Here is a 19,025-nt window from a genome sequence, read left to right as displayed (position 1 = left end):
TGCTCTTAGCTCTAATTTCTTTTTTCAGGGTAATGTATAGGGGATTAAGAGTATTCAAGGGCAAAATAATCAATAATTTCATTAAAGCTAATTTTCATTTTGAGATGCCTCTCAGTAGAAATTGAGGGTATAATTCCAATTTACAACCCAGCAAGGGCTATTTTTCAGAAAATCAAGAAAATATAGCCCAGGCTGCAGCATTCTGATAGTGTAATTTTAGGATAAAATCCAGATTACCCAGAGGAATGGATGAATTCAGTATCTTCTCCTCCAGGGGTGCCTGGGTGGCTCAGTTGTTAAGTGTCTACCTTTAGGCTCAGGTCATGATCCCAGGGTCCTGGGATCAAGCCCCGCATCAGGCTCTCTGCTAGGTGGGAAGCCTGCTTCTCCCTCTCCCACTTCCCCCGCTTGTGTTTCCTCTCTCGCTGTCTCTCTGTCAAATAAATAAAATCTTTAAAAAAAAAAATGTGAGCTCCATCAAGTAAAATTTTCACAAAAAGACAGACAGCATTTCCTGCTGAGAGCCTGGAATACAGGTATTCTGTGCAAAATCTGAAGACACTGCAATATTCTTGGCCATTTACTTATTTCTAAAGCTGGTAACCTTTTGTCAAATTGAGATATTAGCTAGTAGATGGCCACATCAGCTTTGAAACAAGGTGGACTATCTTCTCTAATGCATAAATTTTCCTAATTCAGGCTGTGTGTGATACAGTGGGGTTGTTCTTCATCACTAGATTGGAGGAAGAATACTGGACTTAGCTCTAAGGGTAGCTCCCACTTAGCTACATAAACTTGGGGAATTAGCTGCCCCTCTCTCCAGGCCTTACTTTCCTCATCTGTAATACAAAGTTGAACAGATCAATTATATCACCACTTCAAACTGCATTTTATAAAGGTGCCTTAGTGAATAAAGAGGTGCTTTTACTTATATCTGTCTTATGTATAGCATACATCTTATGTATCTACCCTAGGCCCCAGTGAAATCTTTGCTAGATGCTTTACAATCTAAGATCGATTCTAGGACTCTGGGATTTTAAACAACTAATCCATAACAAAAACTACAATAACAAAAATAAATGAGGAAAATATTCAAAACTAAATAATTTCTACTCCAAGTAAGACATTTTACTACGGAGAGTTCACAAACTTAATTTTTAATTAACAACAAAATCTCCTTTGTAGAAATATTATTGTAGATGAAGGGTGATTTCTCACATAAGCTCAAAAAGGCAGTATCCTTTGTATCTGCTATATCCCATACAGCAAATAATAACTAAGTAAGGACGCCACTACAGGATAGTATCCAGCCACCAGGTAACAACGTGTCCATGTCTCTAGTTCCCACCTACCAGAGGACAGGCACCTCCTCTGAATCTCAACCACTGAGCACAACTGTATGCTTCCTCTCATTCCTAGGACACCTACTGCTTCCCATCAGGGTTTCTTTGATCCAGCCCCCATGCTACAAACCACTTTCACTCCACTTCTCTGGCCCTGAATTGAGCATAAAATCCTTTCAAGATATTTTTCCGAAAACAAAGCCTGGGAAGACTGTCTCTTATCCTTATTCAGGTCTCACAGCAACTCCTGAAGTAGAGGGAAGGGGTCTGTATTAATAATTCTGTGTTACAGAGGAGGAATACGAGACCTTAGAATAAGCCACCCAGAGTCATACAGCAAGAAGAGGGTCAGTAATACTGGCTCCTGCGCCTCAGGAGTCCAGATAAGAGCAGGTCCATATTCTACCATCTGTGCTTTCTTCTAGGCCTTGCCCATAGTGCCCTGACTTCATCGTCATCAACTGGATAGATTGCATGAGGACTAACAAAGATCATGTGGTAAATAAGAGTGAACCTTGGAGCATCTAAAGAAAATCAGATACAGGTTATCTGCTTTTTCCTCTTTGGTGCTGGAGCCAAGGCTGTGAGGAGAAGGAAAGAGCAAGATGGAATTCATTGAACTGATCACAGAAAAATCCTCCAAGTATGGGGGGCAGTGGGTGGAAAATTGGAAAAACAGTTGAAAAAAGGGAGAAGGCAAGGAAATGATGATCATTCTTCCACCATGCAGACTGTCAAGAGGCAGAAAAGAAGTTGTGAGGGTGAAGGTGAGAAGCAAGTCAGGAAGAAAATAGAAATGCTGACCAATGAAAACAAGAAGAGTCAGGAAAGAGAAAAATAAAATTGAAAGTAGTTAAAACCTTGGCAAAAGTTTTACATGTTTTAAGTATTAGAAGGGCAGTACTCTACATATGTTAGCAGTCCTCAGTCTGGAAAGCTGAAGTCTAAAAATCAAGTAATGGATAAAGCTGGCAGGAATATATTCCCTAAATTACAAAATACTAGAACTATGAAACATACAACCTGAAATCTGGAAGACTAAAAATTTTGAACAAAATATCTACTTCCAAGAGACAGAGGATAATAAATGTATAGATACTAGGGAAAATAAACTCAAAGTGATAGAGGTAACCATAATAATCAGTTTAAAAGAAAAAGATGCAACAACATAGCTAAAGAGAGTTCTTTGAAAATTAATCAAACAAAGCCTTAATGAGACTGATTTTGAGAAATTTATTGGAAATATCCAAATAAATATTAGGAAAAAAATGGAAAACATTAGGAAAAAATATTTAATTACAGATCCAAAATAAGTTAGAGAGACAATAAAAAACCAACCTTGTAACAATACATTTTGAAACTTAAATGGAAAGGATAAATCCCTGGAACTTGATAACTTGTCATAATTGACCCAAAAAGAAATAGAAAGCTAAAATAGTCCTATAACCATAAATACGTCTACTTAATGGTTTAAAAAAAAATCTAAGATAATTTTATATAAGCTCTTCCAGGGAACAGCAAAAGAGAGAATACTCCCAAACTCATCTTATGAAGCCTGTATAACCTGGATAGTAAACCATGATGAGGACAGAACAAAAAAAGAAATTACAAGCCATTCTCACTCATAAATGGATGCTAAAATCCAAACGAAACCAAATCGAGGAGAATGCTAAAGATAATACGTAACGACCAAATTAGGTTTATCCCAGGTACACAAAGATGGCTTGTCATTAGAAAAAGTCTAAAAATATAATTTAAAAAAATACATAATTTGCCACCTTAAGAAAAACCTTATGATTCTCTTATTAAATGCAGAAAGAATTTGATAAAATCCATTCCATGATTAAAAAACAACTCAACAATGTAAGAATGAAAAAGAACTTCATTAATCCGATAAATGATATTTACTAAATATCACTCTTAATAGTGAGTCGTTGGAAGTTAGAAGTGTGCCTTTTTTCAAAACCAAGGATGGATTCCCACAATCTCAGCTTCTATTCAGCGTTGTCCTGAAGGCCCTGGCCAGTACATTAGGAACATGAAAAATAAATGAGATGTAAGAATTGAAAGAAAGGAGCAAAACTGTAATTATTCATAGATTATGAATGTCTATAGAAACCACATCAGTCTATCTTAATTATTTCTACTTTCTTGCTTCCCATTTACTCTGCTACTCATTGCCATCTAGCTTTGTCCTATGTCATGCTTCCAGAACTTCCTTCATACAAGACCAATAATGAACACATTTCAGTTGTTACCTCAACTTCTTGACCCGATTGTCCCCATTGACCTCCACTGTTCTGGATTTTTCCTGCCTCTCTGGCTGCTTCTTCTCAGTGCTGTCCACTGGCTTCCTTTTCTCCCACTTGTCTTTTAATATCAGTATTCAATCCTTTGATTTCAAACTTTTTCAAGCTATAGGTCTCCTTGGTGATATTCTTTACTCAAGCTCCATGTTTATTCAGGTGACTTTCAATACTAATAATTTATAAATTTTTGTTGGATGAATAAGGAGACCCTTACTTGGATGTCATCATGTCCAAAGGTGAACTCATCCTCCCCCTACTCCCTTTACTCCCTCCTTCAGTCACCTTCCATCCACTGATTTATATACCATAAGTCTGGGGGTCATCTAGGACTCCATTTTCTCCTTCATTCCTCATACTCAACTATTATCAGCTCCTAGAAGGTTATCTTTAAAGTCTCTCTCTGCTCTTTATCTTCCTTTCCTTTTTGTTAGCCAACAACTTGGTTCAGACTCTGATTATCCCTCTCTTGAATTCCTGCACCTGGTCACCCTGTTTTGAGGCCTTCCTTTAATCCTTCTCATAAGGAGCAAATTTGATTAAATCTCTCCCCTGATTAAAATCTTTCAATGATTCTAACAGCCCAAGATAATATTCAAACTCTTTAGGCATATTTGATAAAACCTTTCAAGAAAACCCTTCTTCTATTCATCTAGCCTTGACCAGTTAGCAAGGTAAACACTCTCTAAATACTTACTGAATTAAGGAAAAAATTTTATGTAAAATAACAGATATCAAATCAATGGTGGACCATTATAAAAATGTATAGGGGTTGGGGCGCCTGGGTGGCTCAGTTGTTAAGCGCCTGCCTTCGGCTCAGGTCATGATCCCAGGGTCCTGGGATTGAGCCCCACATCGGGCTCTCTGCTCGGCGGGAAGCCTGCTTCTCCCTCTCCCACTCCCCCTGCTTGTGTTCCCTCTCACTGTCTCTCTGTCAAATAAATAAATATTAAAAAAAAAATGTATAGGGGTTATATCCTTACCACTCTTACATTAAAATGAGAGGATAATTATATCTGCTATACCTCATTCAAAATTCATCAGACAGAATATAAATCAGGCACTGCACTCTCTAGTAGGAATACAAGACAAAAACAATTGCAGGCAGGTTACAGACTTCATACCACTGTTGATACAAAAACTTAGGAAAAGATCCTGGGTCATACCAAGCATGACAAGGCTAATAGCACACATACACATTCTCTCTCTCTCTCTCATACTGCTGAAATAATTACCACCTTATGTATTTTTGTTCAAATACTTCACAAATTATCAAAATGAAAACCTGCTTCATGCTACATAAACTTCCTATTAAATAAATTTAAAAACATTAAAAACATTTATGTCCTGCCTGCTTCCAAAATTAATTCACAGTATATTTCCTGACTATACATACAAACTAAAAGTTTAGGAATAATGTAGAATAATGTGGACCAAGTAAAAAAAATCTAAATTTCTAATTTTTAAAGGAATTAAAAATTCTTATAATCCTCACAGAGCTTATAAACACAATATATTTGAATGTCAAGATACTAATAAATTTAGGGCGCCTGGGTGGCTCAGTTGGTTAAGCAACTGCCTTCAGCTCAGGCCGTGATCCTGGAGTCCCAGGATCGAGTCCCACATTGGGCTCCCTGCTCAGTGGGGAGTCTGCTTCTCCCTCTGACCCTCTCCCCTCTCATGCTCTCTCTCTCTCTCTCAAATAAATAAATAAAATCTTTAAAAAAAAAAAGATACTAATAAATTTATAAAAGCTTTTTAAAGAATATAGATGGCAAATGTTATAAATTGTACACAAAGCTTAGAGCATGCTATTGCATAATTATTTTATTCATTATTTTACATACGGTATTCCAAACGTGCTTGACTTTATTTATATACTACCCTGGTAGTACACGCATGTGCTTTTAATATGGAAAATCTAATGAACTTTTAAATTTTCCCTCATTCTGCAAGGTGCACAACTGAGGGTACAGAAATTATTTGGGTCACTTTCACCCTCAATGAAATTCCCTAAAATTAACCTTTAAAAATGTTCTAAAGAGGGGAGACTAGAGTCCTGCAATCATATTCCCAGTGACACAAATTCCTTTAAGATCCCAGTCTAGTAAAAGTAGTACTGGGACAAAGGGTGATACAGCTCTCTGGCCATCATGTTCAGATTAAAGGTCTTAAAAAAAAAAAAAAAAAGATTAAATATCTAAATCAAAACCCAGCTAACGTACCAAAGTCATCAGCTTCACGGCTGAAATCAAACATTATCTGGACCAGAGATTAACTTCAGTGTGCCCTCAAACTGAAAAGAAAATTTACACTTAATACCCATATTCTAGCCTACACATTCCTCCACCAACACGCATTTCAAGCATTTTTCTCTTTTGAAAAAGATTCCTGCTAAGTTACTCTACTTCTTTAAAACAAAATGCCTTCATTCCGTCTTTGAACCTAATTCAAGTTAAGAAACTTTTAATAGCTTTAGTAACTATCAAAAGCTGTACTAAGCTCCTCCCTGGTATCTTTCCTTTCCTACTACCCTCCCTCCAAATCCAGAAAAAGCCAGCACAACAAAAAACACAAAACAACTAGCCACATGCTCTGAATGCTGGGGAACGTGATTCTCCACTGGTTTAGGCTACAAAGAAAGCCTATGAGTAATCAAAAATCCTTAATCAAAACAAAGTTAAAAGCTACCTCCCTCCCCACTCCCAGCCCCAGTATAATTTCCCTCTCTTTAATCCACTCGTGCGTTTCCCTGGAATTTTAGCAGCCTCCTAACGGATGGTAAATTCATCTCAATGTCAGCCAGGGCAGAGACATGCAAAAAATCACTAACTTGGAAGGTTATTTAGGACAATAATGTCTTTCACTGCCTTACTCCTCCCACTCCGGCCCCACTTGACCTACTACCAATATTTAGCTGGAAAAAAAAAAAAAAATCTGTCCAGTCTTTCCCCCCAAGTGGCTCTTCCTGTGGGAACCCGACTCCAAGTACGGAGCCGGCAGGAAGACCCTGGCCAGGCTGGGAGAGCAGAGTCTCCCGGCTTCACGCACCCCTCCCCACTCACCCGCAGCTGCACTCTGCTCCGCACAAACACGTCCAACTATTCTTGGATCTACTCACATCCCTAGATCTGGTCTGGCCGCCCTCCCCGCTTCCACCCCCCCGCCCCGGGTGTCCTCTGCCGTCCCTCCCGAGGCTGACCTCGCAAAGCCCCCAGTGGGCACACACACACTCACCCACCTGGGCCGGATCTGGGGCTCCCCGCCGGCGCGCTCCGCCCTGCGCTCCTCAGCCAGCTCCGGCACAAATGCGCTCGGCCTGTTCCTCCGCCTCCCCTCCAGCCCAGCCCGGAGGCGCGACCCAGGGCGGCACCGCAAGGTCTCCCTAAGTCACCTTTCCTCCGCCCGCCCCCGGCTTCAGCGAGGTCAAGGAGAGGCCCGGCCCGCCCGCCCACGGCCCAGGACTCCCGCGCCGGCCCTCGGGCCACCAGAGGTCCGTGCAGCGCCTCTCGGCCGCAGAGCCAGCGCCACCCTCCTCCAGGGCTCGCCCGGGAGAGTGCGAGCAGCGCGGCGAATGGCCTGCAGCAGGCGGCTCCGCGCGGCCGCTGTCGTCGTCCAGTCCCTCCTCCTCCGGGCCCCCTCCCGCGGGGCCCGCTCCTCGGAGGCGCAGGTGGGGACCTGCCCGCGACCACGACAGCCTGCACGCAGCCCCTCCAAAGAAGCGAGAGGACTGCTGGCCCGCAATTCTCGGGAAGGAAGTAAGGAAACTGCTACTCGTGCTCTGCGTGCATCCCACGGAGGCTCCTGCGAGGTCCTAGAGCGGGCTGTGTGCTCAAGCCCTCTCCTGGCGACGCCTGCCCTGACAACTCCTAAATGGCCAGCCCACCCCCAGGGAAAAGCAGAGGAATCCTCTTTGGACTCTTGCGCCTCAAAGGTAACTGACCCTTACTCAGGCTTACACTGAAGAGTGGAGGTTTCCAATTCCACAACAAAGACTGAACTAGACTTCATGTATTTATTTTTTATGCACTTTCTAAGCTACCATTTGAGCAATGAAGAAAACAATGGTATTAATCCTACTACTGTGAAACCTACTTATAGGGAATAGATGGTTTCTTATTCCAGCCAGGCTTGAAGGGTACAGGAAGATTCAAAGGATAGCAAAACCCACCTCCTAAATACTACACTTAAGTGGGATGTTCAGGCTATTGAGATTTCTAGTTAACTATGAGGTTCTGGTGGGAGTGGAGTACACATAACTTTTTGTTCCAACAGTTTTAAACAGTATAAACCTGTCCTCAAACTTTACGGAGCAGAGTAATACTGAACCAAACTGAGTATTTCTTTGACAAGATCCTAGGGTACTTTAAGTTCACTATTCAACAGCGGTGGCTCTCACTGAGCTACAGATTAAAACATGTAGAAGAGGATACAACAGTACACTAGAAAATTTGGAATTAAATGTCAGTAAGGTTTCATGGTGTCTTTGAAAAGTCAGTTTGCTCCCCCCCATTCTAAACTGATAACTAAGTGGTATTGTGAAAAGTCACATTTGGCACTAAAAGCAGCCGCTACAGAATCTTCCCCCTGGGTTCTAAAAATTAGAGAATGAATTCAGTTTACAAAAGTACTAGGCAGCAAAAACAAAAATGTTTTAGAAGGCAATTTACAGAGCACCTAAACTGTGCCAGGCACTGTATCAAGGAACTTCACATAAAATAACTCATCTGTATTCTCCTCAGATTTGGAAATGGAATTGCCAAACATATGTTAATTTGCTCAAGGTCAAGACAGCAGAAAGTAGATCCCGATTGGTCCGATCTTTGTATTCTTTCCTTTGTACATTCATTATGCATTCAGTTAGATATTAACTGTCTACTCCAGGTCAAGTACTATACTAGACACAGATCCTACAGAAATAACTATGATACAGTTGCTTACTTAAGGGGCTCTTTAGTAAATATATCATCAGACAAGTAAACATATGATGATACAATGTGGTAAGTGCTACAGTGGCAAAGAGTCCTAGAATAGGAGGGATTTCTAAACCAGGTCGGAAGGGTGGAACCTGGGATGAGGAAATGGCGGCAGTCATCTGACAGAGTAATCCTGAGAGCGCTATCCTCAGAGTGGCAGTGGGGGATCTGAGTGTTGGGTGGGAGGAGAGGGAGGACAGGGAGACAGGCAGCTGAGAGACAGGAAGGAAAAATGACAGAACTTGGTAAGCGTGGGGGAATAAGGAAGAAGGATGAACTGAGGACAGCTCCCAGGATCTTGGCCTGGGTTCCTGGATAGGTAGTAATTCTGTCTCTGAGCTGAATGGGTAATTCAGCGTTAGACACACTGGTTTTGAAATGCCTACGATACAATCATATCTCAATGTTTAAAAGGCAGCTGGATATACTGGTTTATAGCTCAGGAGAGATCTAAGGTGGAGATATCAGAGTCGTCATGGATTTCTGTTTGAAGGAGTGGCTAAGATCATCCAAGGAGAATGCTGAGTGAGAAGGCCACCCACAGAAACCAGGGACACTAACACTCAAGGCACAAGCAGAAGAAAAGATCCTTCCGAAGAAAACTGAGGAGGAGCTGCTCTAAAGGAAAGAGAAGCCAGAAGAGGTAGGCACCATGGAAATCACTGAGAAGAACTCCAAAAAGCAAGTAGTCATCAAATGCCAGATCCATCACAGGACAAGCAAGGTAATTTAAGGGTATCCTCTGATTTAGCAGTAAGGAGATTATTGGCAAGAATGGTTTCAGTGGGCTAGTTGAGGAATAAAGTAGAAACAGAAATTATCACATTTTCCAAAATAGAATTGGAAAGGAATGTAGGGAGACAGAAGCTGTAAGGGAGTAGAGGATTCAAAAGACGAGAGGAGCTGTTTTTGAAGCAGAATGGAAGGAGACAGATGCCAACGAAAGGAAAGAAAAAAGAGACTGGGGGTTGGGAGTGGCAGGGAACTGGCAGCAAATACAGTCACTGTCGGGGTGCCTGGGTGGCTCAGTCGTTAAGCATCTGCCTTGAGCTCAGGTCACGATCCCAGGGTCCTGGGATTGAGCCCTGCATGGGGCTCCCTACTCAACGGGAAGCTTGCTTTCCCCTCTCCCACCCCCCTTGCTTGTGTTCCCTCTCTCTGTCAAATAAATAAATAAGATCTTTAAAAAAAAAAAAAAATACAGTCACTGCCTCCATGTTTAACAAAGAATTTTGCTCAGAGCAGAGGGAGAGGAGGAGACTGAAGAGATGACAGAGAGGTAAAGGCCCAAAAGGTATAAACATGAAAAAATGAAAGAGAATAGGAACACAAAATGACTAAAGGCCTTTGAACAGCCCAGGAAACTAATGAATATTAGAGACCTCGACTTTATAGAGCTGGAAGCTCACAGGAGGGCATGGTTTCTCTCCAAAGATATCAGCATCTGGTCCAAAGTTGCAATACCTTTTGGTTGGTCCAATTTAAGGTCCAGATCTCTCCATTATACCACAAACTTAGCATCACTATCATCCCAATCACACTTTTGGGTTACAGCTCTTTAGTAGTCAGGAAATTTAACATAGAAACATAAAATATTTTATGAGTGAGCTTACACTAATTTTAATAAGCAAGTTCCTACTTCAGAAAAACTGGTTTGATTAATATCAAAGGGAGCTCAATGATACACAGAACAAGAAGGGGACCAATGATGGCACTGTGTGACATTTTAGCCACTTCTGATACCACTCTCTGGTGAGGAAAACTACAGAAACAAAAATAATTCATAAAGCCAGTTTCTAGCCTTTTGAAATTTTTTTTTCTTTTTTTTTTTAAGTAGGCTCCACACCCAACGTGAGGCTTGAACTCATGGCCCTGAGATTAAGAGTCCTGTGCTCTACCGACTGAGCCAGCCAGGCGCCCCACTAGCCTTTTGAATAGAACTCTCAAACAAGGTTAAAGACAAATTATGGCATTCACATTCTCTCATGTCTCCCTATATTACCCTAAAAACGCCTAATAAGTTTCCCTTTAGTAAATCAATCACAAGCTTTACAGCTTGCTTTATATACTGCAGTTTTTTTTAACAACATAGTGTTATTTACAAGTAAAATATGCCTACATAATGCACACCATTTATAGAGATCTATGGAAACCTTAAATATCTGGGTCTTATCAGAACATCCCCAAATAAGCAAAGAACACTCACATACCACAGAAATAGAAAGCCCCAAATCCAGGCACTAAGGCTTGTGCTCTTTATAAACCCCTAAGTTTCTCATACAGAGCCAGCTTGCTCTTACTGGGGACATAATTTGACCAAGTTTGGTTATCTGGTTTTCTTTTTCATAAGCAACATTAGAAAGAGTAAACAGAAGGGATCAGTATTACACTGCTACAGACAGGCACACAGCCGAGCTAAAAATCAAGAGAAAAAAAATTTTAAACCCCATAAAGTGCAAAAGTGAATTCAAGGGCATTAGCAGGACTGGGCCATTTAGTCAAATTACAGAGTTCTATAAACATTATCCCCTGAAGGCATCTCTGTATTAAGACACAGAGTAATTATGAACATACAAAAAGGACAATCCTGAGGCCCCCAGAAAAGATAAAATTAAGTGCTAAAAATTTAGCATAAGATGTAAATGCATAACATTTAAAATAACTGTCATCATAAAGATTAGAATAAAAACAGTTTTGCGGCCGCAAGGGCTGGGATCACTTAGATCTACTGGATCCCCATTACGTGCCAGGTAGTATACAAGGTGTTTTGCCAAGATGATCATACCTACTTTTCAAAACACTCTTTTTTGGTTGATTGCCACTTTAAAAAGGTAATTGTATATGAAAACTGTGGCAAAGAGAGATTAAGGAGCAGAACATGGAATTAGACCCAGGTCTCTGTGAGTTCAAAGCTTATGATTGTTCTTTTAACAAAATTTCTAGATAACAGAAATACAATTTATGATTCCAGATAAATAAGGCATTACAATACCTAATTATTCTGTGATGACCTCAAGTACACTATTAAATTCCTATGTTGTAGGTCTTAGCCATATAAAAAACACTACCTTCAATGATGCCGTTTCTCTCTTAAATATTTGGGGGCCCTTTTCATTGTCTATAATCCTATTTCTCAGAAGGAAATCCATAGAACCTCAGAGTTGCTACTTTATAGCATTACTGAAAAAGAATCTTAAAGATACTTTGCAAGTTTGAAGCAACACATGCCATTTCCTAAATGAGTACTGTGTGCCACACAGTATGTTAATATGCTCTATATACCTATTATTCATCTATATACATTTGACCCCCAAACCTGACACTGAGGTGTTTATACATTTTCATTTTACAGAAACTTGCCCATGGTTGGTTAGGGAAAAGACTGAGATTTTAAAAAAGGTCCATTAGACTTTCAGTCTTCAGTGCTTGTTAATGACTTACAGTATGGTCTCCTTTATTTGAAAGATGGAAATATCAAGGTTCAGAGAACTTAAGTAGCCCTTTGTCACTTGAATAATAAATAAGGATGAAAAGAACACAATCATTCCACAAATACTCAAATCTTCTTTAGATAATACCATCTCCTCCCAAAATGAGTTAAATCCAATGCTAAAGACACATAAGCTCCAAAATACCATCAGAGAAAAGGGGTTACAAGTGTTAATTAGATAGCATCCTGTAATAACTGTTGATTTTTACTCAGGGCTTACTATGTGTCAGGAACTATGCTAAGTATTTTGCTTACATTATGTTATTTAATCCTCATGACAAATTTAAAAGTCTAATTAGTCTAAACTTGAGGCTAATATACTCCTGCACATCTGGATTTTCAGAGAGGTAATTACCTAGGCTACATTTTTAAGCAAACAGTTTAAAAATTAGTATAGGTTGGCTTCTCCAGAAATTAAATTAAATCTAGAATTTACCTTGAAACTACACACCTCTAAAACAAAGACATTATTGATACATCCATCAGGTATCACGTAAGAGACATTAATGAGAATTAGTTTTACAATGTATTAAATATTACCTGAATTCCTAGACACAATTCGTTCATTTCAAAAATGTTGGACAATGCTATTTAGATTTATTTAGATCACTAAATCATGCCTCATTTAAATAACCTAGAATATGAAATCACCAAAAATAGAAATGCTGAGGTGGGAGGGGTTGTTTTCAAACAGTATTGGAAGAATTAACCATTTAAAATGTTTAATGAACAATTATGTTTTCCTGTGATAGTTAATAAAATCCTATTGAAAAGACTTTCTGTAAATTTGTTTTAAATGATTTTCAGATCACTCACATTTTTTTCTCCAAGTAAAATATGGAATTTGTGGAGTACATAACAAAGCTGGCGTTGAAAAAATTTTTATGTGAATTCACAAGGTTTCCGTTGTAATCACAATAAAATTTTAGATCTTTACATATGAGAGAAATATACAAAACCATTTTCATCTATCTTGTTTTACCAAAACTTAATATCTAATTAAAAGGTACAAATAAATTGTAACAAGAATGAGAAATCTGGTGTCTTAATCTAAAAAGCTGAAGATTGAACATATATGTAGAAATTAACAAAATGGAAGCGAAAGCCTATAGCTGCTTGGCTTGCTTGCATTTAACATCATGAAAATGAGAAGGGGGAATAAATTAAAACAAGAAAAATCCTAGTCCAGGCAACCAAAACACATCTTTGCAACTTTTCAATCCTCAGAAAAAGAATTACTAACGGATAAACTTACCATTCTTACTAATATTTGGAAAAGTGAATAGGAGAGAGCAGGGGGAAAAGAACATAAGATATTTAATCCACTGAGCTCATTTCACATAGGTAAGTTTAATAGCGCTCTATTTTCTAAAGAAAAGTATTATGTATTTTTCATATAAAACCTTTGGTTTCTACAATATTTTCACAACACTCTTGTTGAAATGCCACAAGAACTGTGAGTAGAAATTTAAACCATGGTTGATAAATACGGCTATACAAGTAATTAAATTTGAACACAAGTTACTTCAGAATCATCTTGTTTAACCAAGAATGAAGGAGTTCTAAATTTTAGTGAAAATGAAGCTTTCATTTTCTTTATTAAGACTATTTTCTCCTATGGGCGCCTGGGTGGCTCAGTTGGTTAAGCGACTGCCTTCGGCTCAGGTCATGATCCTGGAGTCCCTGGATCGAGTCCCGCATCGCGCTCCCTGCTCGGCGGGGAGTCTGCTTCTCCCTCTGACCCTCCCCCCTCTCATGTGCTTGCTCTAATTCTCTCTCTCTCAAATAAATAAATAAATAAAAATCTAAAAAAAAAAAAAAGACTATTTTCTCCTACCTTTGGTCAAATTGAAAGTAGTGATTTATTGGATAATCCAGTATGTGACACACAATTATTAAAAAATTCAACTCCAAACTACCTACCCTTTCTTGTTTAGTGAAGAGATTAAGGCAATCGCTCAAGGCTACACAAGTTTCTCTAGAAGCTTCAGAGACAACTTCAACTTTCTGAAGAAATGATGGAAGCATGTCTATAAATAAAAATAAACAAAATTAGTGGGATTTTAAGACGACAAACATTTTTAAATTATTATTTTTTTTTTTTTAAAGTAATCTCTACACCCACCATGGAGCTTGAACTCAGGACCCTGAGATTAAGAGTTGCACGCTCTACCAACGGAGCCAGCCAGGCACCACAAACATTTTTATGTCTACTAACTTTATGTTTCCTTCCAGCTGGCTGCCTTAAACAAAGCATATAGTATATTCCTTGAGCATCATTATTAGCACCTACTGTATACAGGGTGCATAAATTGGTACAGTAAAAGAAAAGATGAAGCCTTGTCCTAGAAAGGCCTATATCCTGCAAGGAGAAGAGTCACAACTAAAAAAAATAATAATATAATAAAATGAAAATTTAAAAAATTATAGGAATAAATAATGTAATGTTTAAGGAAAGCAGCTGATAAACATTTCCTTTCATGATATTCTATGCTAGATAAGTAATTTTATTCAAAAGCCAAGTGCTAAAAAGAACTAAGAATAATACTGTAGTTGATATGAGGGCTAACCTATCTAAAGGTGGCATTAACACAACTTTCTCTAGTGTTTATTGGATAAATGTCTGGCATGAAATAGGTCTTTTTACTCTTACAAATGTGTCCCTTTGGGGTCCAGTATCTTTCAGAATATAAATTGAGAACAAAGAAATAGTAATATCACCACCTTCCCTAGTTCCCTAAGGAAATTTTAATCCATTTACCCATTACAAAAAAAAAACAAAAAAACAAAAACAAAAACCCACAACACCCAAAACAAAAACCAGAATGCTGACAAGAGAAAGCTGCAAAATACACATAGATCATTTAAAAAAGAAGTAAAATGTCATGTCCTGTCCAGATTAATGCTAGCGAAATGCTCTTTGTTCCAACAGTTTTGGACTTTGTGTTAATTACATATTAAGATCCTTTAAATGCGTCCCTTCAATCAAAAATAATATTAAGATGGGGCGCCTGGGTGGCTCAGATGGTTAAGCGTCTGCCTTCGGCTCAGGTCATGATCCCAGGGCCCTGGGATCGAGCCCCACATCGGGCTCCTGACGCAGCGGGGAGTCTGCTTCTTCCTCTCCCTCTGCCTCTCCCACTGCTCATGCTCTCTCTCTGTATCTCTGTGTCTCAAATGAATAAATAAAATCTTTTTAAAAAATAATATTAAGAAAGCTTTTCATCTAAAAATAACTTAGGAGGTGAGAGACAAATATATACCACCTTCTGTCTTTTAAATAATCTTGATTCATTTAGAACAGGGTTCTTAAAACATGGTAAACAAGGTCAATAAGCAAAAGCAATCAAATCCAAATGCCAGCAATTTGCAATTATCAGGCATAGAACAGTGGTTCTCTTCAAGAAACATTTTCAAATAGGAAGTGGAAAGGAAAATAAAATCTACCAAGAACATATAACGAATTATTTAGTCATTACTCCTAGGTGATAAAATTGTTACTACTGTTCTTCATTCTTTCCTTTAAATTTTCCACTATTTTTTTTTTTTTTTAAAGATTTTATTTATTTTTTAGAGAGCAAGCGAGAGAGAAACAGCATGAGAGGGGAGAGGGTCAGAGGGAGAAGCAGGCTCCCCGCTGAGCCGGGAGCCCGATGTGGGACTCGATCCCAGGACCCTGGGATCATGACCTGAGCCGAAGGCAGACGCTTAACCATCTGAGCCACCCAGGCGCCCCTCCACTATTTCTACAGGAATGTGATTTTAGCAAAGAAAAGTCCTTTTCTTAGAAAAATTATTTCTCAAAACTCATAAGGCAAAAGGGGGCAACAAAAGGAAAAGGTCAGAGTGAATGAAGGTATGAACAACCTTTCATTAATATCTGGATATAAATATCAAATATCATTTTATCGTATTTTTCTTTTTATGGAATAGTTTCCCAAAGTTAGCTATTCTTAATAACACCCAAACAATTGAAAACTACTATATCCTAAAATAAATTTGATTTTACATACTTTATTTTTCATTTTGAATCTTTGATACATATTGTGAAGATTTATTCTTTACTTAGTTGCTAAATAGCAAAAAAGAATACCATATGCCAGATGCCACAAGACTTAAATAGTACCTTAACAGATGTCTCACACGGAGCTGTGGATTGAGTACGGTGAGGGGATGTACAAAAAAATCAGACACAGCCTCTGCCTTCCATAAATGCTCTGGGTAATCTAGTAATTTTCCACTTTCATGGCACAAATGGTAAGATGGGAGCACAGTCATTCATGGATGTGTTTCTTTTATTAAATACCATCATGCTTAATCATCTATAATTTTGTATGTTTTAGATATTTAACACTTTATATACTTGTTGATTAGCATAAAACATTAAATGCCAAAATGAATTTGTATGAACTTCAAGATTTTAAATAAAACTGATTCTGTAACCTTTTAAAAAATGCTCCAAGAAATATATATGGACTTTTAGGAATCCATTATTGAGAATGTATCAAATTCTTTTGTCCAAAACAGAGTCAAAAGTTACCTAATTTCTCTGACAGTCTGGTGTTCAAGCAAGATTTTGAAATTCACACTAACTTGCACAGGAGGTCTGCATAAGAACTGATCCTCTAGCACCAGGGCAGCGCATCAGGAGCCAGGTGGCTCATAGTGGCATGCTTCGTAGATGATGTTTGCATATTGTTATAAAAAAAGAAAAAACCGCTAGGCTTCCAGAAAAGTTACCAACTGGAAATCACTCCCAAATATTATCTTAGCCAGTTAGTATTTAGAGACTGAGTTGTAATGAACAATGTAAAAAGGCTAGTATGTAAACACATTTGGCCTATTATAAGAATCACTTAATTCTGTACTAAAAATATTTTTGAACTCAGGAAAGATGCTAGAAGATCTAATACAAAAAGCTTAAAAACTCACAATCTGTCATTTTCATGATAACACTGTACAATTTTTAATTGAGTATGTTTTAAAACTATTGGGGAAATACTTATTTGTTATGTTAGCAAACTAAACCTAATACAAAGGACCTCCATTGTTCTAATATGGAAAAAGTCCACGCTCATAAACTGACATTTAAGACACTCTAAACTGAATCGGTTTCAGCCAGACTGTTTTCCTAGAAATACTTGTTTTCCTAGAAATATTCTTTCACTTTACTGCCTCCAAACCTTTGTTCAAGATGTTTCTTCTTGCCCGAATACTGGAAATAATAATTATTCATATTCAGAAGTTTCTCCACTTAAACTTTTGTTCAAGGCCAAGTTCAAATGCCATCCTCTTCATGAAGCCTTAAATATTTTTTTTGAAGAAAAAAACAGCAATGCATCTGATTATGTATATAAGAGACATGATCTAACCTGCATGCAAAGAGGCATTTTAAAAACGGACTTTCACACCTAATTGGAATTATATAAATGCCTCAAGAAAATCCGTACTCGGCTCAGAAAAGGAGAAAAAGATATCTGCATATAAAAATCAACTGATCTTCTAAGAACTTTTACATAAAACTGTAATTTGAAAAAAACTGAGAGAACCCTATAGAATATAAATTTTTGTTGTTGTTCAAATTAAGATGACTAGTGTGAACACAATCACCCACTAAACAAGTACTACTAAATCATTCTGTCTATATAGAATCTGCAGTAGCTGCAATGGAGAATATAAAACAAAGTTCAAAACTGCATGTGTTAAATGAGTTATAGCGTGAGTTAAATGAAAAAAGGTATCAAGGATACTATAAGACGTAGACAGCAAACAAATTATGCACTTAAAAAATGTTAACTATTCAGGGCGCCTGGGTGGCTCAGTTGGTTAAGCGACTGCCTTCGGCTCAGGTCATGATCCTGGAGTCCCGGGATCGAGTCCCGCATCGGGCTCCCTGCTCAGCAGGGAGTCTGCTTCTCCTTCTGACCCTCCTCCCTCTCATGCTCTCTGTCTCTCATTCTCTCTCTCTCAAATAAATAAATAAAATCTTAAAAAAAAAAAGTTAACTATTCAGAGAAAGGAATAACCATTATGGGATGGAGTAACGGAATAGGGTCTGAGAACAGATAGAGATTTGAGTTGGATCTTGAAGAACAATACTTTTATTGCTAAATATAATGTGCAATAAAGTAAACATACCTAAAATATCTATAATTATTATTTTCTTTTTTTTAACAAATAATTTTATTTTATTATTTTTTTAAGATTTTTTATTTATTTATTTGACAGAGAGATACACAGCGAGAGAGGAAACACAAGCAGGGGGAGTGGGAGAGGGAGAAGCAGGCATCCTGCTGAGCAGGTAGCCCGATGTGGGGCTCGATCCCAGGACCCTGGGATCATGACCTAAGCCGAAGGCAGACGCTTACCCGACTGAGCCACCCAGGCGCCCCCTGTAATTATTATTTTCAGATAGTATAGAAACCATTAGTCCTGAGAAGATCATATCAGAACTGTGATCAAGGGGAACTCCAGAAAGGCGAGAGGCTCTGTCTATATCTACCACTGACTGCGTGGTTGCCCCGTGGCAGGTTCAGTGCTGACTTGTACAACCTATATACTAACTTGACAAAACAAATTTAGTACTTATTTCTGAGTTCAAAAGAAATGAGTTATAAATTTACAAGGTAGATAAATAGGTCATTCATTTCATTCACTCAAAACATATACAGTTGACCCATGAACAACATGGGAGTTGGGCACTGACCCCCTTGCAGTTGAAAATCCATATATAATCTTTGACTCCCCTGAAACTTAACTACTAAGCACCTACTGTTGACTGGAAGCCTTACAATAACAAATACCCTAGAGAAAAAGTGTTAAGAAAATCATAAAAAACAGAAATTACATTCACAGTACCGTGCTGTATTAAAAAAAAAAAAAAAAGCCATATATAAGTGGACCTATGCAG

The 19,025-nt window shown here is 38.4% G+C and overlaps 1 protein-coding gene across 3 annotated transcripts in view; it reads right to left on the bottom strand.

Annotated features, from left to right (window-relative positions):
• The window catches only part of OSBPL1A (oxysterol binding protein like 1A), a 212,774-nt gene that overhangs the window by 111,015 nt on the left and 82,734 nt on the right, over positions 1–19,025 (bottom strand). The window contains exon 14 of one of the 3 annotated variants that reach the window (XM_021686066.2): positions 14,039–14,145. In XM_021686066.2, coding sequence (XP_021541741.1) covers positions 14,039–14,145 — 107 coding nt within the window. Of the gene's footprint in view, positions 1–6,886; positions 6,943–14,038; positions 14,146–19,025 lie in introns of those variants that run through there. The other 2 variants (XM_021686065.2, XM_021686064.2) reach the window with 2 other exon arrangements.

Source organism: Neomonachus schauinslandi, chromosome 14 (genome assembly GCF_002201575.2).
Source record: "Neomonachus schauinslandi chromosome 14, ASM220157v2, whole genome shotgun sequence".
In the NCBI taxonomy this organism is placed as follows: domain Eukaryota; kingdom Metazoa; phylum Chordata; class Mammalia; order Carnivora; family Phocidae; genus Neomonachus; species Neomonachus schauinslandi.
The sequence above is the reverse complement of the archived record's forward strand: the minus strand, read 5'-3'. Positions and strand labels throughout refer to the sequence as shown.